We start from the raw sequence: 17,182 nt of genomic DNA, 5'->3' as shown, positions 1-17,182 counted from the left end.
GATTTTAATTAAAATAGTAAAATAAAATTTATATTGATAACTTGTAAATATTTTTTTTTTTTTTTTTTTTTATATAAACAAATAAATTACCGATGCCATGTGCTGTTGTTGTTGTTGTTGTTTTTAAAGGATAATAATTTTCGTGAGGCCAATGCCAATTATTTTTAGTACGAAGGAAAATTACAATAATGTTATAATAATAATAATAAAATTAATTAAATCGAAGGTAAAAAACGGAGGAAAAACGTGTTGTTATATATCAATCAATCCTCTCGAAAATATTCGTAAATTTTTTTTTTTTTTTTTTTGAAAATTTCGTCGTTTATTTTCGATTTAATAAATCTCTCTATTTAAAAAATTTGCGTTGGTCGAATTTATATTTAGTCCCATGATTAATAAATAAAAAAAATTAAAAGAAAAAGTTTTTAAAAAAGGAAAAAAGGAAAGAAAAAAAAGGAAAGAAACAAACAAACAAACAAACGAAGGGTGATTATATACGCGTGTAAATTTAGAATGTTGACTCATTTCAAACATTTTTTCTATTGTCGTAGATTTTAAAAATAATTTTTTCTATTTTTTTTTCGATGTCGAACAAACGATAATCGAAAATAAATCGATCGATCGATCGATGAATCGATAAATCGATAGATCGATACGACAAAATCAGAAAAAAAATAAAAATCATCAACATCTTTAAAAATTTTTTTTGTCCCAAAAAATATTCGTTGCATTTACAATTATTATTATTATTATTATTTGTTTGTTGTTCGAACGCAACAACAACAACAACAACACGACAAACGCGTTATAATCACGTTTAAATTTTTTTTATTTAAATCGTTTTCGAAACAGAAAAAATGGCTTTCTTTGATTTTTCTTTTTTTTTTTTTTTTTTTTTTTTTTTAAATTCATTTTAAAATCGTTTATACAAATCTTCGGATTAACTAAACATAATCCCCGGATTAAGTTTTTTTTTTTTTTTTAAATAAATATTATTATCCCCGGTGTTGATAACTTTTATCAATTGGATTAACGTAATCAAATCTCAGGTATATAATTTATTATTATTTAAAAATAAGAAAGTAAACAGTTGATTAATATACACAATAGGGGAAATATTATTAACGTAAGTGACGTGGGATCAGAATGTGTGCTTTTTTTTAAATAAACGAATGAAAAATTTAAATGACGAGTCCTAACCATAATCTAACAATGGGAAAATATAATCTTTTTAAAATTAATTTTCACGAAGGGAAATTTTCTTTTTTTGAGAAATTAAAGATGAGAGAGAGAGAGAGAGAAACGTTCGCGCCAACTTCCCCTACTTTACGTTTTTTCATTTTTTTTTTACTTACGAGTTTAACGTATGTGTGTGTGTGTGTGTGTGTGTGTGTGAGAGAGAGAGAGAGAGAGAGAGAGGGAGAGAAAGAGAGAGAATAAAGAATCAAATTTCTTTCATCGTAAATTTTTCTTTTTTTTTTTTTTCCTGTAAATTATGCATGGGTTTTAATTAAAAAAAAAAAAAAAAAGAAAATTTCACCTACACCGGCTTCGATTAATTAATTTATTAATAAAAAAAAAATTAAAAAAAATGGTTTCTTTCTTTTACCGTGACGAAATTTGGCAATCGCGACGATAGTAAAATAACGTATTTTTAATAATTAAAAAAAAATGGCGCCCTTCCCCCCCTCCTCCTCCTCCTCCTCCCCCAGAAAAAAAAAATTTTTAAGAAAAATACCCGGTAGTAGTTGGACTTAAATCGAAAAAATTTATGCATACAACCATATCCGGTTTTGTAACGGTTTACATTTTCATATCGTTTCCGAATATATTACATTCGATTATTATTATTATTATTTTAATAACTTCTCAATCTCATTTTAAATCTAATATTACAAATGATAAAATGATCGAAAGCCAAAAAATAACGCCTTGTTTTTCTATGTGAGTGTGTGTGTGTGTGCGCGTGTACGTGTGCGGATGTGTAAGAGGAAGAAAAGAGAAAATTAGAAACGTGATTCAACAAAACAATTTCTCCTCCAACCAAAGATCACAAAAAAAAAAAAAAAAAAAAATTCAATTTTCATCATAAACTGATGAAGTTTCCTTTGGAAAAGTCAAAATAAAAAAAAAAAAAAAAAAATTTAAAACGTTGCAAAGCGAAACAGAATCAATTGTAAAACTTTAAAATACAAAAAAAAAAAAAAAAAAAAATCATGAATCTATGACTTATCCTACCTTTTTCTCCCTCCATTTTTCCACCATTTTTTTTTTTTTTTTTTAAATCTCTACGACTTGAGCTTATGTGTTCAAACTTGGTCACAAAATCTTGTGAAAAAAAAAAAATTTTTTTTTTTTTTTTCTTCACATCATATTCGAATTATAATATCTCGTGAAATCGGTTCGAACGATTTTATTCTCCTCTCGCATTCCGAAAGCCATCGAACTACAAAAAAACAAAACAAAAAAAAATTTAAATTAATAATATTTAAACGAATTTTAAAAATTTAAGGTAAATTATTATTATTATAATTAATTGTGTTCATTTTTTTTAAAATTTAAATTAAATTTTGTGCAATTTTTACAAATAAATTAATTAAAGTGCGGGAAATTTTTTTTTTCAATTTTTAAGTGAATTTTTTTTTTTTTTTTTTTTTTTTTTTTAATTTTTTTAAAACAAAATGGCTGTAATATAATCTAACGCTTAACGCTTTATTACATTATTATTATTATCATCATCATCATTATTATTAATTGAAAAATAAATAAGTGAAAGGCTAATAACACAGGTTTTGTTTAATATGTGCGCACAATACACACGATAAGTTTTTTTTTTTTTTTTTTCATTAAATCCGAGTTATGGAAAATTGATAACGTATTGATAAGAAATATTATTATTTGTTTATAATAAGAAAAAAAACGGTTATTATTATTATTATTATTATTACTATCGATCTGAAAACAAATTCTTACATATGTGTGTGTGTGTGTGTAATCGAATATTATTTGAACCGTCCACCAAATTTGGATTGGAAATTATAATGGCACCATTTTGCGCATGTGTTAAAAATTGCCAAAAACCATTTTATAAACTGTTGAATTTATTACAAAAAAAAATTTCCGGCATGTCGTCTTTCTTTCATCTCGTATTTCTTTTGTGTTTACGACACATAAATAATAATAATAGTAATAATAATAATAATAATAATAATAATTATTATTATTGTTGTTTCAGTAAATAGACTTTGACAAAATGCCTTTCAAACCGGTAGATCATCCAAAATGTCCCAAATGCGGTAAATCCGTATACGCGGCAGAAGAAAGAGTTGCAGGAGGATTAAAATGGCACAAAATGTGTTTCAAATGCGGTAAGTATAAATCAATCAATCAATCAATCAATCAATAATTATCGATTATTTAAATTTTTTATTATTAATGGGTTTTGTTATGTTAAAGGAATGTGCAACAAATTATTGGATTCGACAAATTGTGCCGAACACGAGGGTGAATTATTTTGCAAAGTTTGTCACGCTAGAAAATATGGTCCTAAGGGTTACGGTTTCGGTGGTGGTGCCGGTTGTTTGAGTATGGATACCGGTGAACAATTCAAAGGCGAATCGTAAGTTTTTCAACCCTTATTTATAATACTAACACGTTAAAAATTACGTGAACCATACCGGTTTTAAATTATAAACAAAAACGCGCGATTTTTTTTTTTTTTGAAATGATATCAAAATGGTTCACTTTTTTTTTTTTTTTTGTAAAAAGAATTTAACATAAATTTTGTTGTAGTAACTCACCCCCCCCTTCCAAAATAGAGGAGGTGTTATCTTTTATACTTATTTTTTTAAAATTATTATAATCGATTTATCGTTAGTCTTGAGGGTAGTTTCCTATATAAAAACTAATTTTTATAAACCGTAATAATAATAATAATAATAGTGACACTATATTAATAATAATAAATAATAATAATAATTCTTACCGATAAGAATGAATTCCAAAAAGACCTTTTCCCAATTCGCACTTGCTTGATGTGCTTCGAAAGTTGCAAGTGGTGGTAATGTTGGTAGTAGTGGTGGTAGTAGTCGTAGTTATAGTTTATATATATATGCAAAAAACATGTATACTGCATGGCCCCTTTTTCTTTATCCAACAGTCAATAAATTTATGGACCTCACAGCTGCCATGACGTACCAGACGCCGCACAACCGAACGCCGCTGCTGGCTACTAGACACCAAACCAAAATCACATCCTGATTAGTATATATATATATAAATAAATAACCTCATCGCTTATTTTATCCAAACAAACAAACAAAAATTTTTTCGATACAAACAAAACAAACAAACAAACAAAAAAACTTTAAACAAAATAAGAAAAAGTTTTATTGTAGGCATGTTGTTGTTGTTGTTAGGTTTAGATTGAACCTTTTTTATTATTTATTTATTTATTATTATTATTATTTCATTTAGTTCATTTTTTTTTTTTTTTTTGGGATTTATTTCTTTAACTAAAACGTAGATTTTACACCCTTAAAAATATTTCGAAAAATAATAATAATAATAATAATAATAATAATAATAATTGAAAAACTTTCTTCTACTACATGCTTAGTTTTCTATTATTACCGTAATAAAAACTTTTTCTTGTTTTGCTTTTTGGTTTTTATTTTTTATTTTATTTTATTTTATTTAAAAGTAATAATAATAATAATAATAATAATAATAATAATTCTTTCTTTCTAAAAAAAAAAAAAATAAATTTAAAAAATTTTTATTTTTTAATTAATTAATTAAATAAATAATAAAATTTTTTATCAAATATAATAAATGGCCTACTCGGTACCTGAACGTCAATAAGGCAAAATCGCGTTATTTATTATCATTATTATCATGATCATTATTATTAATTTTTAAAAAAATATTTATTTATATTTCGATTTGGTAAAAATTTTAATAAGAAAAAAAAACCAAAATAATAATAATAATGAAAATTTTTGTAAGCTATTTTATTTTTTGCTTTTATCATTTATTTATTAATTTTTTTTAAAAAAATATATTATGTAGATTTATTAATTATTTAAATAAATAAATGAAATTTTGCTCTTTGTATTCATCAAAATAATAATAATAATTATTTATTTTATTTTATTTTTCTTCTGCTAATTCTTAATAAAAAAAAAAAAAATTGAAATCAATCAAGATTTTTAAACGAAAATTTATTTCCAATAAAAAAAAATTAATTATCGATCGTATCGCGTTCGTCGAAAATAATAATAATAATAATAATAATACGAATTAGGATGTTAAAAAAGGTGATTAAAAAAGGATGATTGAAAAAAGGGTGAGAAATATTTTTATTCGATATAAAAAAAATTATTTAAAAGCAAAGCTAGTAGCACTTAGTAATAGTAGTAGTTGTAATAGTGATATTATATTGCCAAAAATTAAGCTTCCTATTTTTTCTCTTTCTGCTTCCTCTAACTTGATAAGCATGAAAGCTTTCTGCACTTTTTTTTTCCATAAAATCTTCAGTCATGATGACAAATTTAATAATAATAATAATATTAATAATAATCACGAATGAAGATTTTATAATTAATTAAATCACGTTAATCAAGTGATGGGATAAGGAAAAAACCCTCGAAATATAAATAAAAACGCGACGCGAACATTTTGTTTTTTTTTATTAATATTTTTATTTATTATAATAATAAAAATTTATTTATTTAATATAATATTAATAAATAAATAAATAAATAAATAATTTATGTAACCGTTTTTTAATTATTATTATTATTTTATAAAAAAAAATTTTTGTAAATTTTATGTATAAAGACTACACCTTCTCCCATTACTTATAAAAATTTGAAACTAATTTCGTTTGTTTTCATTTATTTATAGTTATTAATAATTTTTTATTTATTTATTTTTTTGTTTAATAAATAACTTGACTAACCTAATGACTTTTTATTTATTTATTTATTTGCTTTCTTTTTTTATTAAATTAACGTTTTAAATAATAACCTATCTCTCTCTCTCTCTCTTTTGTTTTTTAAATAATAAAATTTTGTTGGTTGTTTGGTTGATTTAATATTTAAAATTGTTTATATTTTGTTTAAATAATTTTCTGGATTTTGATTAGGGATGGACGTAGAAGTGCAAGCGCCATGATGGAACCGAGAGCAATTGCAAGAGCTCCTGAAGGAGAAGGTTGTCCCAGATGTGGAGGATATGTTTATATGGCCGAGCAAAAATTAGCTCGTGGAAGGGTGAGTGTTATGTGTGACGTCATTAAATTAATAAATAAAAATTTTTTTTCTGTTACCTTTCGATATATTGACGTGTTGTCTCAGGTGGGATTTTTTGATGATCCCACGGGAATAAAAAAAAAAAAAATTTGGCGTCGATTCCGTCGTCGTCGTCCTCCTCCTCCTCCTAAAAAAAAAAAAAAAAAAAAAAAAAAATTTCTTTAGTTTATTTTTTACACATTGCATTTGTTTAAAAAAAAAAAAAAAAATTGGATTTATTTCAAAAATTACACGATGCCAAAATACACACACGCACACACGCACACACGCACACACAAGCAGTGAAATATTTAAAATTACATAAAAAAAAAAAGTAATTAATTAGTGCTTAAAAAAATTTTTTTTTTTTAGAGTTGGCACGCGGAATGTTTTAAATGCGGGTCATGTTCGAAACGACTCGATTCCACCAATTGTTGCGAAGGACCCGATAAGGATATCTACTGCAAAGGTAATAAAATTCTTCTTTTTTTCCATACAAAACCACAATAATAATAATAATAATATATTGTACAGCTTGCTACGGTAAAAGATTCGGTCCGAAAGGATATGGCTACGGACAAGGAGGAGGTGCTCTTCAAAGCGACGATTACATGAACGGGTAAATATTTAATTTAGAAAAATTTCCACGAAAGTTAAATTCCTATATATAAAAAAAAAAAAAAATGGTTGTTTTTTAGTTACGCCCCTCGTACGACTGTTATCGATACGGCTGTAATTAAGGCACCACCAGGTAAAGGTTGCCCAAGATGCGGTGGTGTCGTATATGCTGCCGAACAAGTTTTAGCAAAAGGACGAGTAAGATTTTTTCTTCTTCTTCTTTTAATTATTTTGGATGTTGTTTTGAATGTTTTAAAATTTTTGTTTGTTTCCCCCCCCCCCTCAGGAATGGCATAATAAATGCTTCAAATGTAGAGATTGTTCAAAAACATTGGATTCGATCATTGCATGCGATGGACCCGACAGGGATGTTTATTGCAAAACATGTTACGGTAAAAAATTTGGTCCTCACGGATATGGTTTCGCTTGCGGTTCTGGATTTTTACAAACTGATGGTTTAACGTAAGATTCCAAAACTTTTCCTTTTTCATTACTTGAATAAAATATGGATTTCGAATCGATTGATTAATGTTTAGGGAAGAAGAAATCCAAGCTATGAAACCATATTACAATCCTGATACAACTTCAATCCCGGCACCAAAAGGTCAGGGTTGTCCTAGATGTGGTGGAGCCGTATTTGCAGCCGAACAACAACTTGCTAAAGGAACTGTAAGTATTTTTTTTTTTTTTTATTAAATATTATTTATTTAATTATTATTATTAATAATAATAATTATTTTATTATAAAGATGTGGCATAAAAAATGCTTCAATTGCGCCGATTGTCATCGACCATTAGATTCGGTTCTCGCTTGTGATGGCCCAGATCGTGAAGTTTATTGTAAGGCTTGCTATGCTAAAAAATATGGACCAAAAGGATTCGGTTACGGTCACACACCCACTTTAGTATCAACCGAAGGAGAATCAACCATTTGCTAGTGAGTATTAAAACTCCCCAAAAAAAAAATTTTCTTTGTTTGTTTGCTTTTTAAACAAAAATTTTCCTTTTCCTTTAACAGTCCAGAATCAAAACCGAAAACTGGTTTTCGAGGTAATCAACCTAACTGTTGTCCAAGATGTGGTTTTGTAGTTTATGCAGCCGAACAAATGATCAGTAAAAACAGGGTAAATATTTCTTCTTATTCTTATCACTCCATCTTTAAAATACCCGTACAGGTATTGATAGAAGAAATTTTTTTCCTTTTAAGGTTTGGCACAGAATGTGTTTCGTTTGTGCCGATTGCAGAAAATCATTAGATTCGACCAATTTAAACGATGGACCAGATGGTGAAATTTATTGCCGAAGTTGTTACGGTAGAAATTTCGGACCGAAGGGAGTCGGATTCGGTATGGGAGCGGGAACTTTATCAATGGCTTAATTATTATACCATAATCGAATATTAAATAATAATAATAATAATAATAATAATAAATTTAGCAAGCGTCAAATAGTAACGACCCGAATAAAAAAAAAAAAAAAATGTGATTTTCAAATGTAAAAATTCGATGTAATCACACGCGACTTGACGACTATACTACTAATACAATAAACGAATAAAAAATTTAAATTGAAATTTAAATTTAAATTAAAAACTAATCATTGTAAAAATCCGTTTTTCGATATATCGAAAGGAATCGAAACGATTTCAACGATTTAAGGAAAATACAAGAGAAAATGGAGAAAATTTTGAGGTTTGCCCAACGAATACTCAAAATTTATTTACACCACACGCACACACACACATAAGCTAAACATTATTAAATTTACAAATGCTAACGGAAAATGGATTTTCATTATTATTATTATTACTACCATCATTACATCGTATTTCCCCCCCCCCCCCACGTGTCTTATGAAAGACTCGAAAAAATTATTCGTAAAAGGTTTAATATATATAAAATACCTGTCACGAACCTTTTTTTTTTTTTTCTCATTTGTATGATTCAAATGATTTCACCCTAAATAATTATCATTATTATTATTAATAATATAGTTAATAAGTCTCGTTAATTAATTAATAAGTTTTTTTCTTCGTTTAAAAAAAAAAAAAAAAATTAGATTTAATTATTAATTTAAATGTTTAACTTATGGAAAATCGCTTGCTTATTTATTATAATCGAAACGCTCGAATTTTTTTTTTTTTTTTTTTTTTAACTTTAATTTATTTTTAATTCGAAAGTGCAGACGAATTCGAAAATAATGCACGAAAATATTATTATTATTATTATTATTTTAGTATTAAAATTCGATAAGCGGACCGACTTTGATAATAATAATAATATTTACCATATTCGTTTTATACGTAAAAAAATTTTTTTTTTTTTTAAATAACTAAAATCATTTTGAGATTATATATATGTGAGACGGCGATGATGATGATGATGATGATGATGATGATGATTTATGTATCTACTACTAATAAATAAAAATTATTATTATTATTATTATTATTAAAATACGAGTTAACGTTCGAGTATAAGGATATTATTATACTCAAGTATTAGAACATGTTTTATGTGTGTGATAATACCGAATCTATAACTCGTACCCCCATCGATAACCCTAATACGAATTAATATTATTATTATTATTATTTAATTATAAATTTGTCATTTCACGATTATTAATTTTACCACTTTATGAAAAATAAATATATATGTATAAAAAACAATAAAATAACCGATTAATATTTAAATCATGACATTACTTCACATACTCTTCAATCAATCAATCAATCAATCAATCAATCACGGATCATTTTTTTTTTCTATCGTAAGGAATTCGTAATTTAAAAAAAAAAAAAATTGTAAAAAGAAATACCTGAGTACGAAATGAAAATCTTTTCAATGGATAATAATTACAAAACGATCGGATAAAATCTCCGTCTGTAATAAAAAAAGTAAAAAAAAAAAAAAAAACATTTAATAATAATAATAATTATTTGGGCACACACTTAAATCACGTGAACAAATTAGTAACAAAAAAAAAAAAAAATACAAAAGAAAGAAAGAAGACATAAGAATATACAAAAAAAAAAATAGATTTACAGTAGTAGTAGTAAAAAAAGTACTTAATTTTTTTAAAATCATTTTCCACGGTTCTCGCACGTGGTATTTAAATCATTTGAATTTTCACCGAATGAATATTTTATTTTTAATCTTTCTCTTATCAGCAAACCCCTTATCAAACGTCTCCAATTACCGTAAATAATTTTTTCCCTCTTTTCTATATTTCTTTTCGTCGACTCGTCGATTTCCTGCACACAAAAAAAATTACATTAATTACATTAAGGATTTGCATCTTAAAATAATTTTTTTTTTTAAATCGAGTTTTAACCTTATTCCAAGTGTCCAGTAAAACATCTTTAAATTCTTTACAAACTACGAAACCGTCAAAAACGGGATGTGAACCTCCTGAATGATATTCAAATCCTACGGTGGCAGGAACGCAATCGATTCCAAGTTTTCTAGCGACTTTATTCAGTGCCGGAACTAAAACAAACACCCAAATTTTAGCTAGCCCTAACAAATATTTTTTTAAAAATAATTTTCGTACTTTGAAGATGAACGGTTCCGATAGGCAACATGCACGGTTTGAATAAATCAACATTTCCGTATTCGTTCCTTGGAACTTTACCATCTACTGCAATCGGAGGAATGTAATCTTCTGTTTGCCATCGACCGAATAATTCCAAGGGTAAATCTGTTTTGATCTCGCCAGTCATCTAAAATAATAAACAATTTGTTTAAAATTTTTTTTCTTTATAAATCCAAAGAAAATGAAGTAATACTACTAACTTTGTCGTATTTTGGTCGAGCTTTAACAATTTTATAAGGTTCTTCGTTTACACGAACCAATCGAGCTTCCTTATACCACATTTCTCTCGAGTGTAAAGTAAAAACGCATTCTCTAGCATAGACAGCCTCCCCACGTACGAATCCTAACGTCGGAGCATCCGGAGGATAAATGGCTTCGAATTTTAACAAATGTCTTTTTAATGCATACAACGGATGGTTTTTAAATCTGTAAAGAAAATAATTTTTGTTATCGAGTTAACAAATAAATTATAAGCGAGTTTTAAAATTTTATTAACTCTGAAATTGAACAGGGTAAAGGTTGATCGTGAAGTTGACGCATTATATCTTCATCTTCTTCTTTATCCTGAGCTGTTTTAGGAGGTAAATAAGGTTTCATCGTATCATTCCACCATTCATCATCTACTCTTTTTTTTCTAGTATCAGAATGCCAATGAGGTACATATCTTTTTGTAACATCTTTTAAGGTTGAATCGTTATTACAAGCTATAATATAAGTGATCGGATGAGTTGCTCTACTCTAAAATATTAAAATTACTCAGTGAAGCAATCCATTTGGCAGAAAATTTTGATATTTCATGTGGCTTATGAATACAAACTTACATATAGTTCATTTATGCAATGAATTTTTTGTCTGGGCACATCGACACTTATCCATTTTTCTTCATCTTCTACAAAAACTTCTGCCCACACATTGTTGTCTTCTTTTTTTTTTACATTTTGAGTTTCCTCATTTGAAGAAGTTGATGGTTTATTTAATTTTTTTTTGTTATTTTTTTTAAGCGATTTAAAAACATTTTCATCATCATCGGAAGAAATTTCAAATTTTTCTTCGCTGTCTGTCGTTTTTTTATTTTTTCCTGTTTTCGAACGTTTGCTGGTGGTATTGTTTTGAGATTTTTTAGATGAATTCTTCATTTTTTTTTCTTCTGGAGCATTTGTCTTTGTTGTATTTTCAATTTTTTTTAAATTTTTTACTTTCGATGAATCACTTGACTTGCTATTTTTTTTATCAGTTTCCATTACTGTTTTATTCGTATCCGATTTACTTGCATCAGATTTATCAGATTTATCAGTAACCTCAGATGATTTACTTTTTTCTGTACTCGGCCTACCAGTTTTACAATCGAATAAATCACTTGCAGGTGGCCTGATTGGAAGCACTTGAAATGACATAACAATTCTTACTTTAAGCCCTAAGATTCTAAGAAAAATAATAAATATTAATACAAAGTTTTTAAAAGAATTTGTTTCTTTTTGTTTAATTTGACACATTAAAGTTTCCAATAGGCTGCTTTTATCATCACTGACAGGTTCACTTTGTGCTGCATTTATACTAAATGTTTTATGAAACCACTTTAAAATACCTTCTAAGTAACTTAAATCTGCATGCTTGGGAGGATACAAATTTTTTGATTTAATTAAAACAATGCAAGATTCCATCAAAGAGGAAGAATTTAAAACATTATTAACAAATTTAACATGAGCTATCCAGCACAAAACATGAACTTTGTGCATTAGCAACTGAAGGCCCTTTTTAACTCTATTCATTTCTCTTTTTATAACTGCTTCAGCATCAAAACCTTTGCTTTTTCTTTTAAAATTAGGCATTTCAACGGTAATGTTAACTCCTTCTTTAGGTATATCAGGTTGTTTGATTTCTGAGCATTTAACTTCTTCAAAATCACTGTCTTCCGATCCTGATGACATTGTCGAATTTTCAAACTCCATCATTCTGCAATTTTCACCTAAAGCCAATAACTGAGCAACATTCATATTGCTAGTGTCTTCTACCTTGACACCTTCTTCTTTTGATTCTTCTTTATTTTCTTTGACGTCTTTTTTTGGCAAACTTTTTCTTTTATTTTTATCTTCATTTCCTTTTTTAAATTTCGGTGATGATGAATGAGACTTATCGTGAGTATCTTTAACTTTAACAATTTTTCGGGGGGAATTTTCTTCGAGCTTTTTCTTTTTTTTGGCGGTAGAAGCATTCTGAATTGATTCAGAAGTATCCCTGGGTGACAATCTCTTTCTTAATTTTGGAGACATTTTGATAATCTTTTAAAAATAATCCCATCTAGTCATCTTTTTTATAAAGAACTGCATTTAGTCACAAACATAGAGCAAAATAACTTAGTATTTAATTAGTTATAATTATAACGAAAAGTATTATTGAGTTGAAGTTAAACGAGCACCGCCATGTTTTCTAATCCCACGTTAACTTCCGACACCGTATTAACGTACTTATTTTAATCTGTAACATATTTCAAAATAATGCGTGTAAAATGAAAGAAATTATTCGTATTAATTAGTTTAATTTACATTGTCAATTATTTTTTTAATCAGTATGAAAAATAAAGAAGAATATCCCGATAATGAAATTTTATTCACTGACTTTTGCCATAATTTAAATAAACAAATACAGTATATAAAGTTGGGAGGTATACAAAATAATGTTTTTTTTTTTTTTTAAATATTATTATGAAATACTCGATTTTTAATGCCGTTAATATTATACATGGGATTAATGATTATCCAAAATAAATTAGTCGATACTTATTTAATTTTAGATGATTTAGACCCAGTGGAAATTTATACTAATAACCTAACTTATTGGAGCAGTTTTCAACATATCAAATCTTTAATAAAAGATATATTTTTACCCAAGGGATATCCTTATTCTGTGAGTTCAGATTATTTAGAATATCAAATATGGGATTTTTGTCAAGCATTTTGCAGTTCGATTTGCGGTACATTAACCGTTCGAGCTGTAATGAAAGGTATTGGGGTGGGTTCGAATGTGGCTACTCCAATGTCAGCTGCACTTACATGGATTATTAAAGATGGCACTGGAATGATTGGGAGTATAATGTTTGCATGGTTGAAAGGGTAAAGAAATTAAAAAATATTATATAATCATTAAAGATGGATAAGATATTATTATTTTTGTGAAATTATTATAGATCAAAATTAGACTCGGATTGTAAAAAGTGGAGATTATTTGCTGATATATTAAATGACATAGCCATGTTTATAGAATTAAGTATTCCGATAATTATGGATTATTCAATGTACATGTTATGTGCTGCTACTATTTTTAAAGCATTGGTTGGTACTGCTGGTAGTTCGACAAGAGCTGCAATAATTACCCATCAAGCCGTTAAAGGAAATACGGCTGATGTGTCAGCTAAAGATGGCAGCCAAGAATTATTTACAAATCTTTTGGGATTTATATTTGGTATATTTTTATTAAAAAATGTAAATGAATCTAAGTAAGAATATTTTTTTTTATTTCTCACCGGGTAAAAAGTTCAAAATTTATAAGTATAATTTTTATTTAATGTTTTAGTCAAGTTTGGATAGTGATGTGTACGGCAACGATATTTCATTTAATATTTAATTATAAAGCTGTTAGATGCTTGAAAATAAATGTTTTTAATGGAGAAAGATTAAGACTTACCCTTCTCTCTTATCTCCCTACATCATGTGTGCCCACGATAGAACAAGTCAATAGAAGGGAGCCTGTAATCTTAGGATGTGGAACATCTGATTATCAATTGTGCGGTTTTAAAATCAAATTTGGAGTCAGCGTGAACAAAGCTGTAAAATCAGAAAAAATGACAAATCAACAATTATCAACATTAGCAAATGTATTTCAAAGCAAAAAATATTTTATTATAATACAATTAAAAAAAAAAATAATAAATGTGGCATTTCGTAAACATTTTTCCGATATTGATGTACTCAAAGCATATTTTCATGCTATAAAAATGGGAATAGCTATTTCGATAATTAATTCAAATTTTGAATTGGTCAGTTTTATAATTAAAAACTTAAAAATAGAATTTAATCCTAATGAATTATTAATAATAATTTAATAAATTTAATACTTTATAGCAAATTATAAAAAGAAGCAGAAAAAATTCACCCATTTACAGATTGAGAAATCATTTAGAAGATATTTCGAATCAGGATGAAACATATTCGAGTCAAAAAAATAATTTGATATTAAAAGCATATATTTTTTGTGAAAATTTAATTGATAAAGAATTTTTTGCTTTTTCCAATTTGTGTTTAGAAGAAGGATGGAAAATAGATAAACATTTAATTAATGTAGATGATTGGAGAGGCGATTGGAAATATATTGTTCCAGATAAAAGCGAAGCACTAAATAAAAAATTACAAGTATTCAATTATTATTATTATTATTTACACGTTTTTCCAGAACAAAAAAAAAAATACGTTAATGTAAATTTAATTCTATTTTTTTTTTTTTTTTTTTTTTTTTTTTTCATTTTTAGAAAAGAAATGAATATAGACAAGTTGAAAAGAAAAAATCAAAAGTGACAGATTTTTCAAATTTAATCATATCATAGGTGGATATATATTCATCATCATTTATTCGACAATTAATCAATTTTTAATATTGTTTATGAATTTGATAATTATAAAATGCCTCATGAACTTATTAATTTAGTTTTGTATTATTCAATTTGATTACGAAAAACAAATTTTATTTTTAAATAATAAAATATTTATGTATATTTTAAACCTGTACCTTATTTTATAATATTAATGCCACAAAGAAAAGAAATATTACAAAAAAAAATTTTTAATTTCATTTATTTAACAAAAAAAAAAACATGATAAAACCTAAAATAAAATAAATTTACAAAAATATTCTTATAAAAAATTATATATATTTTTTTTCTTTTTCAGTGCTTTTTATTCACTTATAACTTACACTAATTACTTTGAATAGTATTTTCATTAACCGGTTTACAACCTGTTTGCGAAAGATGTTTAACTATGTCTACCCAATTCCAACCTCTAGGTTTTTCACCTTTAGAACCTACTCTATCCCACTGTCTCCTCTTTTGAGCTTTTGTCAAGTGTTCTTTTTTTGTCGTTTCTTTTTTCATTTCGCAATTTTCCTTAAAAATAAAAATATGAATTATATATAATTCAGAATAATAATAGATGAGCTGTTAATAAGTAAATTAAGATTGAAAATTAACTATTATGTCTTACTTGCTCTGAAATTCCCAATTTTAATGATGATTCATTATTTACACATTTATTAACAATTATTTCATTTGTAAATTCAATTTCTTTTTCTTTAACAAATTCGAATAAGGTATAAGTCATTGCAGTACCTAAATATAATTCAGCCTCTTTCAGTAGCGCATTGGCAATTTTTTCTTTAACATCTGATGATCTAAAAATAAGTCGTATGATTTCAGGTAAAAATCAACTAAAAAAAAAATAAGTAAAAATATTTTGCAAAAAAAAAAATTACAGGTGATCATTATAAAACGTGTTCATATTTATTTTCGGTATTTCATCCGGATAATTTTCAGTCCAAACGACTTCAACTAAAAAAGATTTCGAATCATTTTCTTCACCGTATTTATATTGATATATTGTGGGTGAAATATCTCTAAATTTATCATCACCATCGTATATCGAAAGTAAAACCTCTCTTTCTTCTTCTTGAAGACCACAATTAGACATCCTATAATTAAAATTTAACTTTAAAGAATTTTTTAAATTTTGTAATAAAAATCAATCGGTATAAAATTAAAATAATTAAACTCACCTTATGTATATAATTAAACAATATAAAACTCTAAACTACACTTTTAACATATCACTATTAAAAAAAAATATACTTAAAACAAAATAAAAAAAAAAAACAATATAAATCACATAATCAACAAAAACCGAAAATTATCTCCATCGACGCCATTTTGAATCGGTCGCCATTTTTTTTTTTAAAAGGCGGTGGTTAAATGCAACAGGTCTCCGCGATATTTAAAAAATTCGAAATCGGTTATGCGTATTTTTAAAAACGGTTTTTTTCAAATTTCCCTTAAATTTTTATTAAGTGTTATCATTAAAAAAAGGTTTTATTTTCTAAACGTATTATTTAGTTCAGTGAGTTTTAATTAATAATACGGGGGGAGGGGGTTTCAAATTCGAAAAATGTTAAATTTCTAAATTATTCCCTATATAAAAAAGGATTGTAAAATATTACATGATAAAACATTCCCCATAATAATCCAGAAAAAAATTTGTGGAAAATTCAAAATGAATTCTTAATTTTGTTATTCAAACGATTTTCTTTACGTTCACATTTTTGACAAGTATTAATTCGATTATAAATTAAATCAATAATCATATTTTTCAATATATATTCGTATATATAAATATAAACTTACTGTGGTATGTATGTGTGCGTGTGTGTGTGTGTATATCCTAAATATATGAAAACATACGAGTTTTATCTTCATGTTCAGCCAACCACTTCCTTATTATTTTTAATCAGTGTTGTGTGCAGTACTGCATAAACCAGCTTGTTTTAACATCGTCATTTTATTGTTCAGTTTTGAGTTTCATACAACTAAAAAATAGGAAAAAAAGATTATTGTTAAAATTTTTCTAGATCCTACA

At 26.4% G+C, this 17,182-nt stretch overlaps 4 protein-coding genes across 4 annotated transcripts; 2 read left to right on the top strand and 2 right to left on the bottom strand.

Annotated features, from left to right (window-relative positions):
• Positions 1-3,253: 3,253 nt before the first annotated feature.
• Positions 3,254-8,289, top strand: Phum_PHUM467590 (muscle lim protein, putative; the record flags this gene model as incomplete). The annotated part of the gene is made up of 11 exons (XM_002430187.1): positions 3,254-3,368; positions 3,457-3,619; positions 6,149-6,275; positions 6,666-6,762; positions 6,828-6,912; positions 6,992-7,109; positions 7,198-7,373; positions 7,448-7,580; positions 7,661-7,848; positions 7,930-8,035; positions 8,119-8,289. 11 exons carry the CDS (start codon positions 3,254-3,256, stop codon positions 8,287-8,289), a joined length of 1,479 nt encoding a protein of 492 aa, XP_002430232.1.
• Positions 8,290-9,996: 1,707 nt separating this feature from the next.
• On the bottom strand, positions 9,997-12,778 carry Phum_PHUM467580 (DNA repair protein xp-C / rad4, putative; the record flags this gene model as incomplete). Its single annotated transcript, XM_002430186.1, has 6 exons — positions 9,997-10,167; positions 10,248-10,402; positions 10,467-10,635; positions 10,709-10,934; positions 11,005-11,246; positions 11,330-12,778. The coding sequence occupies 6 exons, from the start codon at positions 12,776-12,778 to the stop codon at positions 9,997-9,999; spliced, it is 2,412 nt and encodes an 803-aa protein (XP_002430231.1).
• Positions 12,779-13,256: 478 nt separating this feature from the next.
• Phum_PHUM467570 (uncharacterized protein) lies at positions 13,257-15,076 on the top strand (the record flags this gene model as incomplete). The annotated part of the gene is made up of 4 exons (XM_002430185.1): positions 13,257-13,618; positions 13,693-14,001; positions 14,079-14,541; positions 14,627-15,076. 4 exons carry the CDS (start codon positions 13,257-13,259, stop codon positions 15,074-15,076), a joined length of 1,584 nt encoding a protein of 527 aa, XP_002430230.1.
• A 398-nt stretch (positions 15,077-15,474) lies between these two features.
• Positions 15,475-16,243, bottom strand: Phum_PHUM467560 (RWD domain-containing protein 4A, putative; the record flags this gene model as incomplete). The annotated part of the gene is made up of 3 exons (XM_002430184.1): positions 15,475-15,641; positions 15,748-15,947; positions 16,029-16,243. 3 exons carry the CDS (start codon positions 16,241-16,243, stop codon positions 15,475-15,477), a joined length of 582 nt encoding a protein of 193 aa, XP_002430229.1.
• Positions 16,244-17,182: the final 939 nt, after the last annotated feature.

The sequence above is a fragment of the Pediculus humanus genome, genomic scaffold (assembly GCF_000006295.1).
Source record: "Pediculus humanus corporis 1103172108250 genomic scaffold, whole genome shotgun sequence".
NCBI classification, from domain to species: Eukaryota; Metazoa; Arthropoda; class Insecta; order Psocodea; family Pediculidae; genus Pediculus; species Pediculus humanus.
This window is presented reverse-complemented; position numbering and strand designations above follow the sequence as displayed.